At 36.2% G+C, this 24734-nt stretch overlaps 1 protein-coding gene across 9 annotated transcripts in view; it reads right to left on the minus strand.

The window, feature by feature from the left end:
- The window catches only part of NIPBL (NIPBL cohesin loading factor), a 152472-nt gene that overhangs the window by 16636 nt on the left and 111102 nt on the right, over positions 1-24734 (minus strand). For all 9 annotated transcript variants that reach the window (XM_055790416.1, XM_055790412.1, XM_055790415.1 and 6 more), the window contains 17 exons: positions 23558-23661; positions 21889-21975; positions 19415-19646; positions 18562-18713; positions 17724-17804; positions 16552-16652; positions 14529-14667; positions 14229-14311; positions 13047-13179; positions 12145-12288; positions 5780-5869; positions 5317-5531; positions 5114-5216; positions 4086-4184; positions 3846-3992; positions 2524-2658; positions 1001-1099 (listed from right to left, as the gene is read on the minus strand). In XM_055790416.1, coding sequence (XP_055646391.1) covers positions 1001-1099; positions 2524-2658; positions 3846-3992; positions 4086-4184; positions 5114-5216; positions 5317-5531; positions 5780-5869; positions 12145-12288; positions 13047-13179; positions 14229-14311; positions 14529-14667; positions 16552-16652; positions 17724-17804; positions 18562-18713; positions 19415-19646; positions 21889-21975; positions 23558-23661 — 2144 coding nt within the window. The remainder of the gene's footprint in view (positions 1-1000; positions 1100-2523; positions 2659-3845; positions 3993-4085; positions 4185-5113; positions 5217-5316; positions 5532-5779; positions 5870-12144; positions 12289-13046; positions 13180-14228; positions 14312-14528; positions 14668-16551; positions 16653-17723; positions 17805-18561; positions 18714-19414; positions 19647-21888; positions 21976-23557; positions 23662-24734) is intronic.

Below are 24734 nucleotides of genomic sequence, written 5' to 3' on the forward strand. Positions count from 1 at the left end.
GAATTTGTATTCCATGCAACACAAAGCCTACACATTTTACCGGAGATTGCTGGCTCTAACATAAACCAAATTTCGGTTTTGTAGAACATTTTGTAGCAACTAAAACACAAATACAAGCCTGACATATTAAAAATAAACATGCATGTGTATATATGTATACGCATATTTTTATATACGCGAACCAAGCCTTCACTGGTACCATATGTCAGGAACAGCTCATAGGTGCTCCAAAGTAGAACGCTCAGGAGATCTGAGAGTTAAGCTGAAGTCAAACTGACTGATTCTTCAGTCTGGAAAAATGCAGACTCGACTACCATTTTGTAAAAATATTGAAAAGCAGGATGAAGTTTAAACCCATAATTGTAAACAATGAAGCGAGTACTTCTATTTGATATTTACGTCTTGGTTTAATCTATATAAAAACACCTTCTCAGCATGGTTTTACACAACACGTTTTCACTACAAATTGAAGCATTTGAAACAGATTCTGTTATTTTGGAGACATGCTATCTAATTTGCTGATCCTAAAAAGCAGATTCAATTATGCAGATACAAGTTTACCCTGAGTGAGAACATGACCCTGTGTTTGTTAAAATGGCCCATTAACCTTTCAAAACAAACGTTATCAATTGTTTGAGGAAAATTTTCTTTTAAGAGACAACTTCTTAGTTAGTCTTAACTATCTGCTGCTACCAGCAATTCCTGGGAAATGCTGAATATAATAGACATTTCTTGTGTTTTAAATGAACAAGTATTTTCTACAACCTAAATATAGTGTGGTCTCACTTACTGCCAGCAGATTTGCCATCATTTAAAGATTTCTACAGCCTGTTCCATCAGGTGAGTAACTTTGGCATATATTCAATGCCAGGAGATACAAAAAGAAATCCACCTGGCAATTAAACTACTGCATTCTAAAAAACTACAGGCAATATTTCCAAGATATTTAAAACATAACTAAATCTTGCACACAGTGTAACTCAAGAGTTGTTTAACGTACCACATCAGTGATGTTTAGTATTTTCCTCGTCATTGCTTCTTTGTCATGGTGTGGAGTTGGAGTAAACCAGAGCTTCTGGAATGTCTCATTTACTAATTTCTGAAGGGAAAAAATATTAGCAGAAATAAACAAACTCGTCTTGGCACACAGTTTTATTTCTAATACATCCATAAAATAGATTTGTTAATGATGCATGCCATTTCATATGGAATTATTCAACCTAAGTGAGACTGTTGCAGGAAACGTTATCAGAGGCAGACCCAGACCTACTAGAGGGCTTATACTGACCTCTAAGCAAACTTCAGCAAAATGATCACTGGGAACTGATACTACAGAAAATGGAGTTACCACCTTCCCACATTAACCTGCATTCCTCAGGAAAACACAGTACTATGAGAAGCTGCCAACTGAACAGAAGATTATGATTTCTATAGTAGAACTAGCAGCAATGGTAGGTTACTTTGGAACGTTCAAAAGAGCTGTGAAAACGTGGGAAAGATAGAGAAGCCAAGTCTCTATACCAAAACATAGGAAGTATGTTCCCTTCCAGTGTTTCTGGATGGAGGAAAAAATGGAATAGAATGAATATGAACAAAATTATTCCCAAATTATTTCTAAAGGCATATGGTTGTAAGAAGCTCTTCTCATTCATGTAAACATAAAAAATACATTGAAGATAATGCCTCATTTTTTCCGATATTGTTAGAAAGGCATGGGGAAGGAGAAGAGAGAACAAGGTCAGGAGCACCTTGCATCCAGCTGTCCATCTGCTTCTTGATTAACAGTCAGCCACTTGGCATTAATGTATATGAAGTGGTAAAAATATATACTGCAGCTTTCAAATCCTGCAGATTTCAAATCCTGCTGAACAGCGTGAATCAAAATTATTACAGGTGTGTTCTTAATTACACAAAAATTTTAAAATTATTTTGCTGAATCAAACAAAACCATCATCATCAGGTTTATGGTTTAACACGTCATCTTAGTTTTGTGCCCTTCTGCATACACACTGCACAGAGTATGACCACATATGTGACTTTTTAGTGGGAATAATTGATTCATTCAACATTCAGAACTAATGCAAAATTAGCATAGATGAATACTTTGTAATTTTTATATGCAGAACTTACAAATCTGGCATATGTTAATGTCAAGTACGTAATTTTGACATAAAAGTTTATTTTGTTTGCAGAAAGAAGTTTTATATGCCAGTTTTACTTGTTAGAAAAGAGAAGTAGCAGGGAACAATTGCAAGAAGAAAAAATCCTAGAAACTAAATCTTTAAAATATTTTGATTGTTAGCAAGAACTTCAAGAAAACAGAAGAGAGAAAAGAAAGAAAAACAAGTCAGAGAGTGTTTTAGAAAGCTAAGATACCTGCTCTGAAAAATAAAAAGTGAATCTAAGTCATAGACATTACAAAGGAGCAAAGCAATACTTTTTGATTATTTTGGAGGGGGGTCAAAATGTAGAAATACTAATATAATTATAATTTAAAACCCTGAAGGATATGTCTCATACTACCTTAATGCCTTCTTCATCATTGACTCTCCGAATCATTTTCACACACATCTCTGTGATTTTGGGAAATGTTGGTTGTTCAATGCAGATATCCCTAAGTATCTTTATGACTCTTTTTCTGACACTAATACCAGTATCCTGTGAAGAGAAAAGCATTATGCTCTTGAAAACAGATCAGAAATAGGAATTAGTTTATGTGTTATATGAATTCATATTTGAAGATCACCCAATCTGACTTGCAAAATTTATTTAGAAAAGGCAGCTAAAGTATCCTGGAGTGTATTTATACAGAAGGTCAACAAACTTGTACCACTTTGTTTGCAACAATTCCAAAAGTTCTAGCTGAGTCCCCAGAATGCTGGAACACTTCCTCTATTTATACCCTCCCATCTAAGAATTCAGGAGTTGCAAGTATGTAATTCCACTTTTTAATACAAGAGCCTGCAAGCTAGATGTGATGATGCTTCAGTTACATTTTTGGAACATACAAGATTCTTTGTTGATCTGAACTGTAATACTTATAGTCTTTGGATAAAGCTTATAGGTAAGATACATGCAGCAATCTTTTCCATTTTCCTAGGCTTCATCTATGGAGATGGATGAGAAGCTTCATGTCGTATTACCTTATTCAAAACCTGCTGGATCTGAATCTCAGGATGAACGGCTTTATGCATGGCTCATATGCACATGAAATTATCTCCAAAACCCTTCACAAACAAGCTTTATCATGAAACTATAGCAAATGAGTAGTATTAAGACTAATAACCTGATATGGATGCTAAGAGCTAGTGTCATCTTACAGTTAAAACAGATAAAATCATATTTTATCTGAATGCCCAGACAATAAACACTTTTTGCACAAAAACTCTAATAAGAAGCCTTTTAAAACACTAAAAATAGCATAGAAAAGCGAAGTAGTTTTTGCTTTTTTTTCTTTTGGATTATAAATGGCATCTTCACATTACTGTTTTGTGGAACTTTCTTCATCACCCACACTACACTGAACTGCCTCAATGACTCAAATCTCAGACTTCAGAAATGTGGCAAAACCCCGTATTTCACCTAATTTGTGCCTCAATAATGGAATCAAAAGGAATATAATCCTTGTTCCGATGCAGTACAACATTCTGTATGTGTTTACCTTTCAATGTAACAAAGACTCACTGCAAATATGTGATGTATTTAAAAGCATGACGCTCCCCATTAAAAGAATGATATAATTTACTCTTGGAATCATCATTGCATGTCCATAAAGATATAAACTCGGTTAAAAACAAGTTTTCCGATATCACTCATTTTATCACAAATATCACAAGTCACCATACCAATATTCTTTCAATCAGCATGTCATAATACTGCTCAGCAAGCTGAGGACGACAGAGCACAAATCGGCCAAGCAGCTCCACAGCCGCTTCTCGTACACTAGTGGAGTTATCCATTAACCGTCCATGAACACCTCGTTGCATATCCAGCTAAAGAAATGAAACACAGATTCAAAATAAGAAATGAAGACTTATTTTAAGCATGACAGAAAAATGTATGTGTGTGATTATTTCCTCTTTTACCCTGGCTAGAATGCTGGGGTCTACAGCAACAACTTCAGACAAACACTTCATGGCTTTTGTTCGAACAGCAATTGCATTTTCACCAAGTACACGCAGTATCTAATAAGAAAACAAAAACAAAGATTCAGTTGCTTTGGGAAGGTAGAAAACAATGTTTAACAGGCAAAAATGCAGCATAAAAAAATGCAAAAAATTCAACTAAACCAAGAACATCTGTCTACTAAAAACTGAATACATCTCAGACAGGAAAAAGGTGCATACAAGTGATGTTCCATGGCATTGATAACTGAGCATGAATATTTACTAGGATTTGCTACATGTCTAAACCTGATCAAAACAGGATTTACACCGGGTCTGTATGTTCAGTTTAAGTCCTTTCCTTTTAAACTCTGCTTTCGTTATTCACTTGTGGCTTTCACCATGGTTCTTTTTAATGGGAGAGTTGGATTTGGGCACTATAATTTTAAGAAAGGCTCTGTGTGCAGACCAGTGTAAGTAACACAACCTAAAGCAGTTTGACCTTGAGTTCAAACATGTCACCATGCCAACACATTAGTGCTCTTGTCCCAGAAAAAGCAAAGGAACGACACTGGTCAAACAACAGCTTCCAAAGTGACAGTAACATGCAATGTAAGCAACTTAACAAGCTGTCTCATATTTTCAAATCAGATTAAGACCGATTTCATGAGTTAACATTACCTTATGAGCATGCATCTTACAGAAACTGTGAAAACTCTTTCAGCATTCTGTAATTCTCCTCTTACCGTGTAGAACTAATTATCATGATTTTGCCATACACATCCATGGACAAACAAAATAATGTATGTATAATATGACATATGAAATGCATGCAAGAAAAAGAAACAATCATTTATGTCATTAATACAGAATATGAAAGCACATGCTGTTATCATGGCCTGTGAAATATCTGTGCTCAACAATTAACAGATAGGGCACACTACTGCAAAAGTGTTTGGAATCAGAAACCAACTGTGTTTCACTGCACTAAGACTTCCAGCAGAGTTTACCTGTGTCAAATAAATATCGAAGCTCTGGGCAAACGGCCTCATAGAGGCCAAGTAGCGAACAATCAAGCATGCATCTTCATAGTCCACAGTATCAGAATTCATCCTGCAACAAATTCCATGTGTTAATTATGACATGTTTATCAAAAATGATTTGAAACACCAAATGTACAGCTAATAAAGAAATAAGTGGTACTGAAACATACTTTAATGTACTGAACTGAAATGGAGCAGTTTTAATGATGCTGCGAAGAAACTTCTTGCGACTTTCTGCTCTATGCATGATTTGTCCTGTGGTCTCAACATCTTTTGCATGATGAGTTCCTTCAGATGAATCCTCATCCTTCTGAGATTTAATTGCTTTCTCTGTCTCCATAGTTGTATCACGGAACCACTGAGCTATATAAAACTTCCGAGAAAACTGGAGAAATACAGTAGGATGCACAGAAAACAAAACCAACAGATACAGAAATGGAAAATTAACAGATTTATAAGATTAAGTGAATCTAATGCATCAACAATGTTTTAGAAAACACAATCAATAGTATATGTTAGGGTGATTTTGTATTTAATTGAAACATGAATATGCATAACTGAAAATAATTTTATTCAGAACATGTTACAGAAATTATTTTTTTATACACTTGACACCAGAAAGCTGAAATTTACCACTAATGATGCATCAACTTCTGTGTTCTCATCCAGATAATCCAGCAAAGCCTTCTGCAGCTGTTGAATTTCGTCTTCTCCTCCTGAAACCTGTCAGAAGTAGAAAAATAGCTAGAAAATTGCACAGCGGTAATAATAATTTGAAAATCTGCATGTCCACCTATAAAATACATTGAAATCAGTTGTTTTGATAATTGCAGAACATTAACAATTATCAACCACATAGAGACTGAAACAAATTAGACTGTAGCTATAAAGTCTAAACAAGATTAAGAGCAAAGTAAGGCTTCTTTTAGAACAGACTGACTGATTTGATTAATTTTGATTCTATGGTCTTGTGTGAAGACCCTCTGTCACAGAGGAAAAAAGAAGGGCTCAAATCACACATAGCACACCGACACTAGGTTTGACCTATAAAAGTCACTATTAGCTGTCTCACCAATATTAGTGAAACACTGACTTCCCACGTGAACAAGTAATAAAAGACAAAAAATTAAAATAAAAAGAAATACAAAACAGAAAACAGTACAAAAGTGTGGGATACATCAAAGAAATAAAAAGAGCTTATCCCTTTGTAAAAATACGTGGCATAACTGTTTTCAGGGATAAAGTACCCATACAGAGAGAGCACTCAAGTGCAAGTGTGCTCACTCTAAGAAAGAACTTACAGAGACTGTTCCCAAACACCTCTGAGCTCCATCACTGCAGAATCATATTCTCTGAGATTCAACTAAGTTTCTATCAGTCAAAAAGCTTGAGGACAAACATGTTTTATAAAAAATGTCATCTACTGCATAACACCTTTGTACAGAACAGGATAAAACTAATTTTCCTGTGAAACACTTTTCAGATGCACTAAGAGCATTACATATGAAACACTCATCTGAAAACTAGTGCTGAAGACTATGTATCAGATTTGTAATATCTTAACTCTATGAATGTTAAAAACAGAATATATTTGTTCAAAGAGGCTATTTAATTGGAAATATTTATATTTCCAATGTGTATATATGGCACATGGAGGGCAGGGAGGTGATTCAAGACAGCCAGCATGGCTTCACCAAGGGCAGGCCCTGCCTGACCAACCCGGTGGCCTTCTACGATGGAGCGACTACATCAGCCGGCAAGAGAAGAGCTCGGATGTCATCTGCTGGACTTCTGTAAGGCCTTTGACAAGGTCCCCAACAATATCCTTCTCTCTGAACTGCAGAGACGGCTTTGATGGGTGGACTGTTTGGAAGATAAAGAATTGGCTGGATGTTGCATCCAGGAAGTAGCGGTCAATGGCTCCCTGGATGGAGATCAGCGACGAGTGGTGTCCCTCAGGGGTCTCTACTGGGAGCAGTGCTGTTTAGTATCTTCCTCAGTGTCACAGACGGGGGGATCAAGTGCACACTCAGCAGGTTTTCAGACGACACCAAGCTGAGCGGTGCAGCTGACACGCCTGAGGGACAGGATGCCATCCAGGGGGACAGGCTTGAGAAATGGGCCCATGGGAACCTCATGAGGTTCAACAAGGCCAAGTGCAAGGTCCCGCACCTGGGCTGGGACAACCCTGGCCATCAGTACAGGCTGGGGCAGCCCTGTAGGGAAGGATTGGGGGTTACTAGTGGGTGAAAAGCTGGACGTGGCCCAGCAACGCCCACTCGCAGCCCAGAAAGCCGACCGTACCCTGGGCTGCACCAAAGGCAGCGTGGCCAGCAGGGCGAGGGAGGTGACTCTGCCCCTCTGCTCCGCTCTGGTGGGACCCCACAGGGGTACTGCATCCAGCTCTGCAGCCCTCAGCGCAGGGAAGACACGGACCTGTTGGAGTGGGTCCACAGGAGGGACACAAAGATGACCAGAGGGCTGGAGCACCTCTCCCGTGAGGACAGGCTGAGAGTTGGGGTCGTTCAGCCTGGAGAAAAGAAGGCTCTGGGGAGACCTTACTGCAGCCTTTCAGTTCTTAAAGGGGGCTTATGAGAAAGCTGGGGACAGACTTTTTAGTAGGGCCTGTAGCGACAGGACGAGGAGTAATGGTTTGAAACTAAACCAGGGTAGATTCAGAGGAGATGTAAAGAAGACATTTGTTTTTACCACGAGGGTGGTGAAAAACAGTGGGACAGGTTGCCCAGAGAGATGGTGGATGCTCCATCCCTGGAAACACTGAAGGACAGGCTGTAGGGGGCTTTGAGCAACCTGATTTGGCTGAAGATGTCCCTGCTGATTGGGGGGTAGCTGGGCTAGGTGACCTTTACAGGTCCCTTCCAACAGAAACTATTCTATGATTCTATATATATCCTGATCTCTTAAAATAGCTCCAGCCTATGTAAATTGAAAAAAGATCTTGTATTGCCACAAGACAATGTACTTCTCCCTATATACAAATTATAGAGAATAAAACAGTATCGATGAACTTCTGTGTAAGTCAGAAACTAACTTTCTCAACATCTACAAGACAGCATAAACCCACCCTTTTTTCCTTAGTATTACACTGAAATATGCAGTTCCCTGCAGTTGCTGATGTTACAGCAGACAAAAGGGTATGTTTTTTCCAAAATGAATGAGTTGGAGCATTCAAAACATGTCTACAATGCACATAATACTGACAGAGATTTATATAAATATTTGGCACTCTAATATATGTGAAAATTGATTCTGGCCTTCAACTAATGTTAAATTCTGTGGATAACTAGCTGAATAAAAGGTTTGCTTGATGAACCTTAGCTGCCTAGCTATTTTCAAACAAGTGAAAAACCCAGAACAAAGAAAGAGCAGCTGTCAAGCCCACAACAAATTACATTCAATACAGAATGACAGAATCATTTAGGTTGGAAAAGACCTTTAAGATTGTCAAGTCCAACTGTTAACCCAGGACTGCCTGATAATAAAAGCAGAAGTATCATTTCTGGCTTAGAGTTCTTCAGCTACAAAACTTTCTTCTTCTCCAGCAACGGAACTCATAACCATCTGTAGTGGTGCATCTCAACTCCTCCCCTGTGCCACTCTACAATTTCAGTGATTGCCATTAGGCCTTAGCCTCTGTGTAATGAGTTGGGTAGTTAAGTGTTCCTTGATCGTACCAGCAACTCTTGAATGGCTGAGATGGGAAATGGCACTGACTTCACCAGAAACATTCCTTATCTAAATCACAACATCCCCTAACAACTCTTGGGGCATTCCTTACCTGAATCCAAGTGGTATGGTACCACTGCCACTGCAATTTTGAAAAATTCCAGTAATTACTGATTCCAATTGTGGCCAGGACAGAAAATTACTGTTGACTTAACCCAATTATCTCTGACCCTATAAACAGCAGTCTTAGCGAGGCCCTTCGAGCTCTCCCAGACCGCAGCAGGCTGTGAAAAGCATCTCCCTCTGAGTGGGATGCCTCTCAGAGCTCACAAACTAGGGAGTTTGTGAAGTTAGGGGGAGCGTCACTGAAAGCTGATGACAGAGCCTGGGCTGGTACTCCTGCTCCTTGAGGCTCAGTCCTCCACGCACTGAGAAATGCAAAGGCATTCAGTGGGGGTATATCACTAAACTCAAGGGGAACTTTTAGCAGGTATATATACCTTTGTACATTTGTACATGTATCTTTGTCTCTTTTGTGCTTGTACGCATGCATGTGTGAATTGATTTAGGTACCTCACAATAATTATTACCATTTCAAACCCATAGTTAAGCCATTTTAGAGTTTAAGTAAATCCTACTAATTCACTTTGCAAATATTAGATTAATCCTAGATTAAGTGCTGCTAAAATCCTATGATCAATCTTAAACTGTGAATATTCCTTATATTCTTTAAGATATAACTGTTGTCCAAGTCTCAGATGAAGACTGGATCTAGCCGCACCTAAACTCCATCAAGAGTTTAGAAAGCAAGGGGATGCACTCTGAATCTTGTGACTTAACAGGAGGGTCTCCCTTCCCCTTGTACATCTTTAGTTTCTGTGTAAGTCATTCTAGCTTAATTTTAATTTGATTCTTTTTTGTGTGATTTATCTATGTAATAAGTAATAGAATGAACCTTGTCACCAAACTGTGAAGTCCCACCCCTGCAAATTCATAATAAAACTATTTTGCTAATGCCTTTGATAGTGAATCTTTAAGTGACCCACACCACTCACTCGCTTCACCATCTTAACTCCTGTATGAACAGCACAGATTGAGAATCTTGTCACAAATACAGCACATAATATAGCTTGCAAATATCAGCAAGTGGAGAAAGGTACACTGATGTTCTGGACTTTTAACTGTATCAAGAAATAAACTAATTAAAAGCATGCACAAGTCAAATCAACTTGACAATCTGTGACAGATTTCTACAACAAATATCTACTGTTCAAAACTGTCAAAACATAATAATTTTCTCTTAAATCTAATGAGTCCAAACCACAGTAGACAGAGTTACATGCATTTGTCAATCACCCGGGAATATCCCGGTAATGATATCAAGGGTGTAGAAGGAAATATCCAACAGAGTCTAAGTATTCAATTCAGCAAGAAAGAATAATGTCTAGAGGTGTAAGTTCATTTCTAAAATGGAAATCATAATTTAAGTTTCTGATGACAACAGCTGAGTAAGTCTGCCAATGGATCTTCTTATTTTCTAAGCAAAGTGAAGCTTAGCTGTCAAATTTCCAATTGTTTATTTCCACATTTCCAATTCCGTACACATTTCCAATTATTTATTTGTTCTTATATTAAAAATAATTTATAAACAACACACTGTCTATCCTGACTGACGGTACGGTATAGTACACACCTTCCACTATGCATGGATGGTATTCTCTACCATCACTATGTCAAGCTTCCTGAGTAACTGAAAAAATGCTTTTATCACTCACAGCAATTTTATTTTCTGCAGATGCCAATGCCTAGTTAATGCCTCCTCCTGCAAAAACCCCAAAACAAATACAAAAATTCAGGTCACCACTTGGGTATGTGGTATCTTTTTAGAATATCTTTCAATATTATTATTACTTTTGGAGATAAGGAAAGAGAAAAGGATTTTTCTAAAGTAACTCTACATTAGAGTTTGTAGGGAAATGTCAGAATCACTGCCAACAGAGAAGAACTATATCCCCTTAGCATGAAAAAGTATAAATTATATTAAGTCACGGACATAAAGTTTTGACAACTTATGCTGTAGAACATTCCAACCAACAAAAGTTATGGGAAGTATCAGCCTCATAAAGGAGCTGATGAATTTTGAATCTTTATTTGAATGCCTGTAAAGTGCAGAAGTTTTTCCTTGAACATAAATCTGTAATAGTCACTATAAAGTACATGTATTATATCTGTAGCCTTTGCAGGTAACTGAAAGGGAAATGAACTTGGTATGACTAATCAACTTTAGATCATGCTGAGAACAATTACTAGTTCAGAAAGAAATGTACTGGGTCTACAGAAATGTGCAAGTCCACATCTGTAAAAGGATACACAAGATCTTTCTCATCATACTAGGTACTGTATAGAGCCCAAATACATACATTGCTTTGGTAGTAATGTGTATTTGGTAATGTTTTTGTTGCCACCCTTGCAGATTTGGAGCAGCATCAGCAGAACTGCAAATATGAATGCACTCTGATGACATGTGCAAGTCCAGTTTAAAAAAATCAAAAGAAAAAAAAAAAGGAAAAGCAAAATAAAAAGATGACCAATAGCAGCTACATCACACAAAAACTAACCTTACAGGCCTACGAGTTTATCTTCAAGACCTGTATATGAGTACTAGAAGCTCAGTTACTGTAGAGTAATGAAGCTGGGTTAATTAGCATTGATAATATACAGCTGTGGGCTGGCTTCAGGGGTGGCGGGTTGGCCGATGTAGATAAGGTGCAGGTGTGGCTGGTTAAGTGGTTGAGAGCCAATGAAGAGGGAGCAGCCGAGGAAGAGAAGGTGAGAGAGGAAGAAGCAGAGAGAAGAAAGAGCGTGCCCCGGATGAGGCTGAGATGAGGAGAAGGCAGCAGACGGACTGGCATGACGTGTATGCTGGTATGAGATGGTAAAAGACCTTGTTGCAGCCGGCTAGCTTGGAGAGTGTTGCAACAAGTTACCACTTTGTAATAGCATATGCACGTGCATATATATATTTTTAAAGCCTCAACATAGAATCCAACTGTTGCTCCATTACCTCCTCTGTATTGTCACAAGAATACTGGCTTAATCACTGTCAATAACCATTTCATATGATCACTACAGAGATAATACAAGGAAGGCATGACCTAACAAATGTGATACTTATAAATTGAGTATATTTGATTCAGAAATCTGAACAGTGAAGACATTCTCCACAACACCAGTTTTTCAAACACCTTTAAAATTTGCAGGTATTTGAATAGATACATGTCAATCCAGCTGACACAGGATCTCTCACACACCTGTTTGAGGATTCTGGCTATAGATCCTTGATCCATTTTGCTAGTGACTGCATCTTTCCTCAGTCTTGCAGCTACAGTTCCAAGATAGTCAAGTGATGCAACTCTTAATGCCATTTCCGTAGATTTGTTACTAAACTGGTGAACCTATGAAAACCAGAATGAACTGTTATTATAAACAAGTATTTATGCAACTGAGCCTTCTCACAGGAGACTGCCTGACATTACTGACAATTTCAACTAACTTTTGTAATGCATAAAATTATGTAATTCACTATTACATCAAATATAAACTACTTACTTTAGTGTTTGTTCCTTTATTGGGTCTCTCTCTCCTCCCCCCAAATATGCCTATTATATTTTTCAAAACATATATTTCAGAAAATAAACTGGACAACTAGCACAGAAGATCCCCCTTACAACAGTATAAACCTTAAGCACCATAACGCAACTTATTCACACCAGTATAAAGGAGGATAGATTTTACCAGGAACAGGGCAACAAAATATTTTTCCAAGAAAGGACTCAAATTGCTCTATTAATTACATTGTAATACTAAAGAACAACTCTCAAAAACAAGTCCACAAAAATATTTACATTATGTAAAATATCGTAGTAAATGCTATTAATGGTAAAAATGCAAACCACTTAACTGCCTTCAGGTTCTGCGTCCAACTCATGGAACTGGACTTCTATGAAAACTGCATATATATGATCTTCCATATCAATGATCTTATAACCCAAACTTTATTATCTGTGTATTACACAGTAGTGAAGTAAGTAAGAAAATCCTCAAGTGCTGCATGTGTCAACAATAGCAAAGCACTGCTGTAGTAGTTTCAGCTGAAGTAAGTCTTCATTGTAACAATAAACTAATACAATAGTTAAAAGCAAGAAACCCTTACCAATAGCCTTCCTAATAAGCTAAGTAGCAACTCTGCAGCTGGCCATTCTGGTTTATTGACCGTGGAAAGAAGATCTTGGATGAAGTTCTCAAACAGCGGCCTGTAATCTTCTTCCCCTTGTTTACTGCCACACCTGTTAAAAAAAAAAAATGCATTTTGTAAGCAAATTTAAGAGCCATTTAAGCTTTTCTTCTGACATAAACGTAAGTAATCCTATGTTTAATCAGAAGAGTTTTATGTAATTCTTAAAAAATATCTGAAATACTAGCAGAAAATTTGTTTTTTTCATTTATGGAGAAACAGTTTAAACAGTTATCACTCCAAAGCTGCACTGCAAGTAAGGCAGCTAATCCACGATAGTAAAATACTGATCCTAAGATTTTTTTGTTTATTGCTTTGAGTTAAAAGTCTGCAGTAACTTGGACAGACAAAGTAGGTAAAATTGTAAAGCTCAAGCTGAAGTGAGGTATTCAGGAGGTGTTGTGTCTATATTCCTTAAGCTTGGTCTGATTTATCTGACAGCGAAAGACGTAACAGTATTATGCTCCACAAAAGGTTAAAATCAGAATGTGAAAAAAAGAAAAAGAATTTAAAAGATAACATACCTGGCAGTGTTTCACTTATATTAAGCACCCCTAACTTCAATGATACTACAAGTATGCAGAGAGATTGCCAGATGGCGATTAAATAGCCTTTTGGCTTAAGAGTGGAAATTAACACTATAAAAACCTCAGGACTTATTCTTAGAAATCCTTTGGTTATTCAAGTACAATACTTTTTTTTTTTTTTCCCTGCTGAGATATTGACATTCCTAACTTCAGCTAAATTAAAGTATTTTTAAAGTTTTTTAGATTTTTGTCATTCTGACAACTGAATTGAATATGGTTTCACTGCCTAAATATTCACTCAGCCTTTTCTTCCAGGCTTCAGATCCTAATAAAAGGGTCCTACATGAACTATCAAACAGATTCTTAAACGTATAAAGAATCTACGCAGAACTTCTGTTCCACAAAAATTTTTGTCCAGATGGGTAGCTCTCTTAGGGATCTATAAAGTATATTGTTATAAATAATTTTATGAGTAGGTATTTAGCATTATGAAGTGGTTAGGTTTGTCTTAAGGTATGACAACTTTATTTGGAGCTTGTTTCATCAACGCGTTAAAGAATGCAACAGTACTTACTTTTTAAGGAAAATGGAAAGGAAATTTTGTGCTGTTCTCATGGCTGTTTCATAAGAGTTAGTAATAAGCACATCTTGATCCACCTAAAAATAACAAGATATATTTGTCTATTATTTTAGCATACACAGAAATATGATTTCCAGATTAGCATTTCTCATGCATCAAATAATTACAGCAGATACAAAATAACAAAAATTATTAATAGAGTACCATAATAAAATATTACACCTAAAAACACACAGAGTCCTTCCTGCACACACACAAAAAACATATGTGTTTTTTTTTAAAAAAAAATCTTACTTTCTTGTTTGATTCCTCATCTGAATTAGAATCTTTTTCTGCTGATGGTAAATGCACCACACATTGAATAAGCTGCAAAACTAGTGCCGTTACCATCTGAATATACATAGGCTCTCCATCAGTGTCACTGCTGTTTAACCTGTTAATAAAAAAAGAAAGCATTAACACTAAAACTAAACACACACACACACAAAAAACCCCAAAACAAACCAAAACCCTTTGGCCCTAAATAATATCTTTCAAAAATTACTACCACACATTATTACCACAGCCAGAAATCTCTGCTCTAGATATGTATCTAATCACTTGCTTCTCTCTTATGCAGTGTAAGATTTGGTCTAACAAAATAAGTAAGTCTTATTCTCAGGCAGAAGAGATGAACTGAAACACCCTACAGATGGGCTATCAGAGTAACTGTGAAGTTCAGCAGCTGAAAAATCTACAGGAATTCTTAATAAATCAAACACCTACTTGCTAAGGCACTTACTAATAAGCTTATTATGTATAATGCCATATCCATTTTCAACACAATCCTCCTAAAATACACCAAACTGTTGCCCTAATAATTCAGTACTTATTTAACATATGTGAAATGTGCAGGACTTTTAAACAATGACCTGGACTGACTTCTACAAGTATTATACCTATGGTAACCTGAGGCAGCATAATAGACTATGAACTTCAGCATGCAAGTGTCTTTAAGTGTCTCTTAAGTGTGTCTTTAAGTTGGTAAGACTACTATGAATGTACTCCATGTTTCTCCCATGATATGACCTGAGAGATAGTATCATGCTTACTGCTCATACATACATCACCACCACCTGCTGGTACCCTTACTATCAAAAGGTGATAATCCCTGACATCATTCTCCCCAAATTATCACAATACTAACTGGGCGCAAAACAGATTGTAATTATCACCTTTATGAAGTTATCTTTGATTACTTCTAGAGAGAAAAAACTTTTCATATCAAATTCTGTGTAAGCTGTACCCTTCAGGACTGTAGTCACTGTTACAGAATACCCTTTAACAGACCAGAGTTAGGTCTCTACCGACAAACAGTGCTGTCATTGTGGCCTTGAGATATGGACTTCCTTCTGGTACAGGCCCTAATTCAAAGAGCCTATCTACCCCTTAAGCTCCTATTCTTACCATTTTCCTATTTGCTAGATCTCTCTGATGTCTACAATCAAAACAACAGGAAATACTAAGAACAAGCACTTATGGGAAGAAGCACTTATGTTAACATCATTCATTCACTGAATTCAAAGTTTTAGTGTATTTTTTTTCCTGGGTATTTCCTGTTCATCCACCCTGGACTGGACAAAATATTTAATTGACAATTAGTCTGTCTTGGGGGCAAGATGTATGCAACCAAGGAACAGAATCAACCCCAACAACAAAGGTTCAAAATTATTTAAAGTGTCCCAATCTCAATTTTAATTGAAATCCAGCTCAGGTCAGATTCTTTCCCACACTGAACCTGAACCTATACCATTATTCTGAAGTTGCACTGAAATCCATCTGAAGTGTTTAAAAGACAGTTAAAGTGAACAAAGTAGCTCCCAAATGAAACTCATTCAAAGGGATATCAGATTGATTTCCTTCCTGAAGAGTGGTGAGTGTATCCTCAAAAAAACCTCACCCAGAATTTTCCTACTAAGCTTTAGCAGTGAAGAAATTATGTAACTCCATAAAGATGAACCAAAGAATCTTCCAACACAAAAACCTATGAATGCACACTAACATTACACTCATTTACATCCTTAGTGAGATAAATAATAAAATATTTCAATTATTTTTGTAAGCAGGCACAAATACGATGGCATAAGAGGCAATGATTATTACAAGACATTTGTCAGGCAATTCTACTCCCATGGTTTTAAAATATCAACATCTAATAAAGCACAGCTTGTGAAGTTGCAACTTTTAAAAGAAGCAGTTATACTGAAGTGTAAAACTGTACATCTACAGAACTGCAAATACTGCTATCTCTAAGTTATTAATCTATGCCAGAAATTACCTGAAGTTTCTCAAACTCCTCTTGCTAGTTGGTAGTCTTGCAAGGGAAGTGAAAATTTCTTCTAGTATTAACTGTCTATGTTTTTCATACCTGGAGAACACCTATTTAACAGTTACAGGATTGTTAGAAAATTCTTTATTGTTACAAAAATTTCACTTGTTAAATATATTTCAGAAAGTATACATAGGAACAGACACTTAACATGACAAATAAATTATAATTAATGCACATTATAATGTGTGACCTTTTTCAAATCAAGCATTTCTTTATAAACTATGTTAAAACTATTTAATTAAAATTATATCTAATAAAAAGTTTAAAATACAGATTTTAAAAAATAGTCAAATAAAATAAATGTGTAATAACTTTTAAAAACACCTTATGTTTTAAGAATTTCTGTCAATGGTAAAATACACAGTACAGGAAAGTCAAACTGTAATACTAAGCTTTCAGGCTCTAGTATAGAGCAAAACTCTGTGGTAACATAAACTACATGAACGTGTGTATGGCTGTAGAGCACCATCTGAGAAACCAGTTTTACTTCACATCCTAAACTTTAATATTTGTCTGACATGACATATTCTTTTAATTTACAGGTTCAGGATTGTAGAATTTGCCTCTCCTTTTGTTTAGGAAGAATCCTTACAAAGACTGAAAACTCCAACTTGAAGAAACACATCTGTGTTGTACTGCATTTTTCCTGAAATAATGTTTCATCTGCCCCACAAATTTTTCACATAGCCACCTCTTCTGAGGAACAGAATTTATTCTATTACACAGAAGCATCCTACTAGTTCTATACCTTACTCCATTGCATAAATTCAAACCTTAACACAGAACATAAAGGAAAACCACATTGCTAAGATTTCTTAAGACAAGAAAGGACAGGTAAGAGGAAGGGGTTTGTGTTTACACTTTAAATGACACAACTAAAATCAAGAAGTTCCTTGCTTAAGCAGGATATTTCTTCCCAGAGATTTCTCTGCAAATAGAAGCCATTCAGCTACATTTAATACTGTTCCTAGATTATGATACCAAACTGTAAAGACATGCAAGAATAAAATTAGTTTTAAACTCCAATTCTCTACCAGAGAGAAAATACAGCCTATGTAAATGCCCTAGTAACTCTCAGAAGTACAGGAACATGAAAACACAAATGAAAAAGTACTTACTGCAGTGACTAATTTGATGGCACATAACTGTAGTTCACTGACATTTTCTACAAAGAAAGGTGTTATTCCCATAGAAGATACCTATCAATGGAAAGAAATTACTGTAAATTTCTTTGCCTAACAAACTGATCTTTATGCAGTTTCACAAGCAGCTATCCATTAAGCAGGTAAGGTATTCAACAAGATGTATTACTTCATACTATTTGCAAATAAAGTTATTAAAGGATATTGGAGAACAAGTCCTGTGAGGAGTGGCTGAGGGAACTGGGATTGTTTATTTTGCAGAAAAGGAGGCTCAGGGAAGACCTTATCACTCTCTACAGCTACCTGAAAGGAGCTTGTACCAAAGTGGGTGTTGGCCTCTTCTTAAGCTAGGGGAGGTTTTGATGTGACATTAGGAAAAATTAATTAACTGAAGGGCAGTCAAGCTGGAACAGGCTGCCCAGGGAAGTCTGAGTCACCATCCCTGGAGGTTTTCAAAGACATGTAGGTGCTTAGGGACATGGTTTAGTCGTGGACTTGGCAGTGTTAGGTGTATGGTTAGACTCAATGAACGTAAAGGTATTTTCCAATCTAAATGATTCTATGACTCTTATTTGAATACAATCAGGTTAAACTTTTCCTAAGTGTACAAGAAAAGCCATTAAAGATTTGAACATTAAATGCTCCTCTCCTGCAGATTACCTACTATACAACAAACTAATCACTTTGATGTTAATAATTCTAAAGTTTGTACTTCATTTCATACTTCACATCACTGAGACAATTGTACTTTATGTTCTCTCTGGGAAAAGAAAACCAAACATTCTCAGATAGAAATTATTCTGATAAAACTTACCTGAAGAATAGTTGTATCAGTAAGAAGTTGTATTTCCAGCAACTCTGACAAGCTGCTGACAATGTCACAAACTTTGTTATACAACATCACTATAACTCTTTGCTTGTGGGTGGAACACTTGGCACGTTTTGCTTTTGAACTTAAAACACCACCTAGGAAAAAAAAAAAGTATCTTCACTAATTTTTTCAATGTTTAACATCAAATATTAGAAAGATGATCTTCCTCAGATCCGAGTCCTCAACTGTGCGACTAACAGCTTTGTAAAAGCAATTACTTACAGAAGAAAAACCTATTTAGTAGCAGCAGCTGGAAACCAAGAATTTCACGTGATACGATTTTTCATAATGGATCTGAATTCTGGATACAAGATTTTTAAAAAGGATCTTGAAGTTGGACACTTGCATCTAAAGTCATGCACATGACAACAAAACACTAAATGCTAAGTAGTTTTCATTGAAATAAATTATTAAATACACAAATTATTACTATAAAATGATTTATTCCTGCAGATAATAACTATACACAGATACTGAACTTCAGAAAAACTTCTAAATACTTTAGCCTAAATACTTAGTTATGTTGAAGTTATTGCGGTAAACCAACATGTTGTATGACTAAGCTACTCAGAGGCCCCATTTCATTCATTGTTTTTTTACTCTACATTTCATTTTCAGACTAACACAAAGCATTAACTCAGGATGCTGTATGTGATCTGGAAGAACTATCGGTGTAAGAGTTACATATAAATATCTTATTTCAGAAAGTGATATCACCTGCATCATCATACAGTAGATTATGTTTTGATATTTTCTAATGTGGAAAAATTTTGTTAAAATTTCTTAGCATACTAACCACCATGAGGGTCCACTCTATACACAGGATCATACTGAGGATAAAGAGTGTTCTGCAAATGAAATTTTGTGTACTGAATAACTCTTTCTATTACGTCCTCAATATATACAGCTTTAGGCATATTTGGTGATGTCATAATATTGATAGCAGTAAGACAAGCATCAGCAGATTTCGTCACTCTTTCCATAATGAGATCTCTCCATAATCTCTCCTCATCTTCGGTGTCATTGTTCTGTAACAAGCAAGAAAAACAGGACAGTGTGAACAAAAAGTCACATTTTTATCCTTACCAAGTAAAAGATAATAACATTACCTTGACATACTTAACACACACACGTATAAAATATTGCATGTCCTTTCTGATACAGTTGTCTGTTTTAGAAATCAACTAATGTCTGTTTTACTAGCAACACGTTTTGTACCAGATCCCTAAGTTACAAGTCTCGCTGTATCCTTCGTCTAGAGCACAAGCTTTCTCTTTATCTTTGGGAAGCACTATGGGGGAAGACTGCCACATACTCTACTGAAGACTGATGTACTTTAAACAAAATGTAAACTTATTCATCTAGTGTTTTCTCCAGTGGCCTATGCGCACACCAGTTGCTGCTTTGATCAGTCTTAAGTTTTGCCACTAGAGGGAAGTCTTACACAAAGAGCTGTTAAAAGTCACATGGAACTCCTTAAGTACATGATTTTCTCTGCTTCATAGACCAACTCACCTATTTTATCAATGGGTTTAAAACATGTTTTAACAAATATGTCCATCTAGATTTAGCACAGGGTACAGAATGTATTTCTATGTGCAAGTTACAAAACCAAACATACATGAGGTTAATTATGGCCATCCAGCACCACTTAAATATTGTAATAACATTATTTATAGCAAAATCAGGTACAATTTTTCCATACCTTCGCTGGTGTGGATATAGCCTACAGAGAAAAACAATCTTTCCTGCCTGTGTGACACCATAGTTCAACACTGTTGGCATTCCTTGTGAAAATGTGGGGTTAGTGAAACCATACCAACTTTTTCCCTTTGGGTAAGAGAATCTAAACCAGTACTACAATACAATACATATATAAAAATATAAATATATATATATATTTACACACACACACGCACTTATATACATATATTTGGAAAATCAACAGATACCTGCAGATCAGGAGACTGCTGTAAATTTTTTGCACAGAATAGCTTTAAGTAATTTCTTCCTTACACAAATGAGTCTTAAAAAAACCCAAGTTGTTTTAAGCTTTTTTTCTTTCTTCTCATTAATTTTTGAAATAAAAAGAATATGCAAGTGCATTCTGCCTCTGAAAAACATCCTGACATGGAGGTAGGAAATCTTCACTGTGCTCTGAAAAAAGTAAGCTTGCTCCTTAGCAGAGGCTTTCTTTGTCATAATGGTTTCAATCATGTTTAAATAGCTTTTAAGAAAAATCTGAAACTTGTTTGGCTAAAGATTGCTTCTTTTTTTAATTGAAACTTTGCCTCTGAATTGCAATCATTAGACAATTTCATTAACTGCTTGATAATCTTGAGTTTTACTACAAAAAGCTGAAAGAAAAATAACATCTTAAAAGCATTAGCATAAAGACCTGATGAGAATCAATTTCAGCAGGTAAACCAAGCACCTTCTCTTTACTTACTTTTCATATTGCTAAAGGCATTCAGGCCGTATACTGAAACTTTGAAAACCCTATCAACAATCTAGATTAAAGTATTTAGGTACAGATAATGTATCTCAGGTTTTTACTTGCAAGTTCAAATTCTTCCTTTCCAATATAAATACTCTCTTATTTCCACAGATCAAGGTAGGTTTTTTTTCATAAAACTCAAGAACTCTACTCTTGCTAGAATGCTGTTTTGACTAGAAAATGTAAAAATAAATAGATGAAATGTGAAAAATCACATATTAACTTTATAAAAAACTCCAAATCCCCATATAGTTTTAGGTATACCAGGAAAAAAAACTAGAATCTTGAACTTCCTCCTAATTTTGTTTATGTCGACAACCTTAACTTTGCAACACAAGAACAGACCTAAACAAAGCACTTCCTCCTTCCTTAATGCTCAGGAGAAGAACATGCTCTACATGAAAGCTGTACTACTACTTCTTTCATTGTGTAGGGGATGTTATATGGACATGTAGCAAAGAAATGTCCAATAATGTTGGACCTAAGTTGCCATGAGTATTTCAGGATGAAACTATAATATTTAAAACTGAAACAAAAGAAATTAATGTCACAATATACCTATTAGTTATCAGTACTATAGTAAAACATGTGTAGTACAGAACAAATATAATGTGTTGAATTTTACTTCAAAGCTTAAATCTTCGGCAATCTCCATTATATATATATTGTATCAGAAATTCCCTTCACACATGCTTGAAATTATCACTATATAGGACTCAAATTAAGAAAATTCTATTCTACAATATTGTGAAATAACATGACTTGAAACTCACATGGTTAAGTAATGTAGAAAGCTTTGATCCATCTTGAATATTCTTCTCCAAAATATTCAGGACTTTTACTGTTTTATCTGTTGAGAGCTAATACAAGAAAAGAAATACATCAAACAACTACAGGAACATAAAGGCTTCCAAACTGCTGAAAAAAATGTCCATGGATGAAGGATAGACCTTGTCATATAATCTGAAACACTTAGATTGTAAATTAGAGATAAGGATCAGATCTTGACTTCTGTGGTTTCTGACTCAGCACAATGCTGATAATATAGCTGAACTCTGTGACCTGTATTCTAATATTGCACTCAAATCCCATTTTCCACTAGCAAAATCCACAGAAACAGATTTAAAATTGCATATCTGTCATTAATGTTGTAGAGTTACACACTGTTCACTTCTAGAACTAGAAATTCACTAAATCCAAGTATCACTCACAAATTTTAACCAACCATACAAAGCTTTATTAGTAGAAAATCCAAATTCCATGAACAAGCAGATATAAAATTCCCCAATACTTGAATGCTAATAAAAAGGTTATATATTCTTAATATTAGTGTTAAATTTGAAGAACTAGCATGTTGAAAAAAATAACTCAAACTCACTGATCTTCTACAGAATTAAGATGGAATGATTTGTGGAATAAGCTAAACTCAAGGAGAGCCAGCTTTACTTATCCAGATACTACTAACATTCAACTTTAGAAGCAATAGAATTCTGATTTTTATGTACACATATATATATGCATGTAGTGTAAAAAATAAGGAACAGAGGTTAAGGGTGAGAAATATCAGGAAAGAGAAATACCCAGGCTAACAACAAGCGACAAAGGAAGACACGAAGGTTGAAAAAATGTCTAGGAAGGGTACCTAACTTTTGGATTAGAGAAAGCCCTTCAGAATTACTTTTACAGTAAGTGTTTTCACAGACACTTCATAAACACAGTAAGTGGTCACGAGCAGGCAGAGTAAGAGTTTAACATAAAACTGCCCAAAGCCAAGAGTTCCAGGAAGATTAAAGGAAAGCAAGAACACTGTTTCTAGAGGTGTGATACCAACATTTTGCACCAACAAACACTTCCCTTGAACTTAAGTACAGCAGTGGCAAAGAAACCACAATATGCAGTCTATGGAAAATGAATCTTATTATCACCTGGGGTGTTAAATCTTCTAAGGCTGACAGGCCTTTTTGGAGAGATGGAGGAAGCACACAATTCAGTGTAATGCTGGCTGTACATCACATATTTACATTGCACTGGTGGCATATATCAGAAAGGGTGGATTTTTTTACTTTGACAGCAGGATCTGATTTACTGTGGTTTCTCAACACCAGCTGTAAGGAGCAAAGCTTATAGGTTGATATGCTTCTCTGAAAGCAGATTAATTATTTGAGATTTTACTGCTTAGACATGGGTATTACGTATTGGCATATGGTCAGCACTGTACAGAGAAGCACCGTTCAACAAAAATGTCTCAGCTTCAAGCAACAGTGACAATTAAGATGTGGTAACTTTTTAAGCACTTTAGGTAAGTGAGAAGCAGCACAACTGTTCACAGTATCTGTTACATGCACACCTGAAGAGCGTGGAATGTTATTACAAGGGACATAAGTTTCTGTATGTTTATCAAAATTGTATGTTCAAAAAGATGTAAAGACTATGGAGATGTACCTTGTCCATAATGCCCATTGCCTTGATTTTTGCAGATTCACTACCCAATTCACTAAGCTGATGTTTTCCCAGCAGCAATTCCTGTGGAATCTCATCATCATCACCTTTAAAAAAAAAATTAAAATTAACACTCGTATTTCTAATTAGACTTCAAGGAAATCAGTATTTTACAGTCAATATGGAAAAGCCAACTGAAGAAAAAGAACTGATTTTCTAAACAGCTAGCATCTAATAGTTCCAGATAGCCAGCATCTAATCGTTTCACCTAAGGAAGACTGATGACAATTTTAGTTGTGTCAAAACACCTACTTTTTAAACATGACTGAATCTGAAATATCACTGAACAGCCTAACATGGGACATCCATTTCTGAAAGTCATAAACCAAAAATTTTTAATATAGCAAACCCCATTTATTGCAGCTTTTGTGCCACTGCCTTCCTTTCAGTAAAACACATCTTAAATGACTGTAGTCCTATTTCTGAAGTTGAAATGGGGGGAGGGCAGTAGATGACAAACACATATGAAATTAAGTACCTTGGAATACACTGTGCCTTAATCATATTTACCCTTACAAAAACCCCATGATGTTACCAGACACAGAAAGAATCAGTGACTTCAAGTCCAAGATTGTATACACTATTGCTTTAAAAACTGTAGTGATGCGTTTACTATGCTTCTCCACTTGTTCTAATCCTGTGACAAAGATGGTAGGAAAAAAATTAATGCATACTTTTATTATCCATCTCAATAGAAAGTCACCTTGGCCAACCTGAACTACTTCCTCAGACATGCTAAGCTGGCTGGTTATCCAGTGCCTCAGCCATAAATGCATCAGGACTCTGCTGCTTGAGTTGAGTAATCAAGCTCTGTTGGGTCAAAGGCCTCAACAGATGCAAAATCATGTTCCCCAAACATTACTAAGCAAGAGAACCATTGCAGAGGAATTGTAGAGTAATTATAGAGGAATGAAGGCAGGTTAATTAACATTGATAATATACAGCTGTGGGCTTGCTTCAGGGGCGGTGGGCTGGCTGACGTGGATAACGTGCAGCTGTGGCTGGTTCCTGCTAAGTGGTTAAATAGCTTTAAGGGGTATGGGAGAGGAGCACTGGATGGAGAGAGACCTGAAGGAAGCAGAGGGAGGAGAGAGAGCACCCTGGATGCAGGAGACAAGGC

Source organism: Falco peregrinus, chromosome Z (genome assembly GCF_023634155.1).
Source record: "Falco peregrinus isolate bFalPer1 chromosome Z, bFalPer1.pri, whole genome shotgun sequence".
NCBI lineage: Eukaryota > Metazoa > Chordata > Aves > Falconiformes > Falconidae > Falco > Falco peregrinus.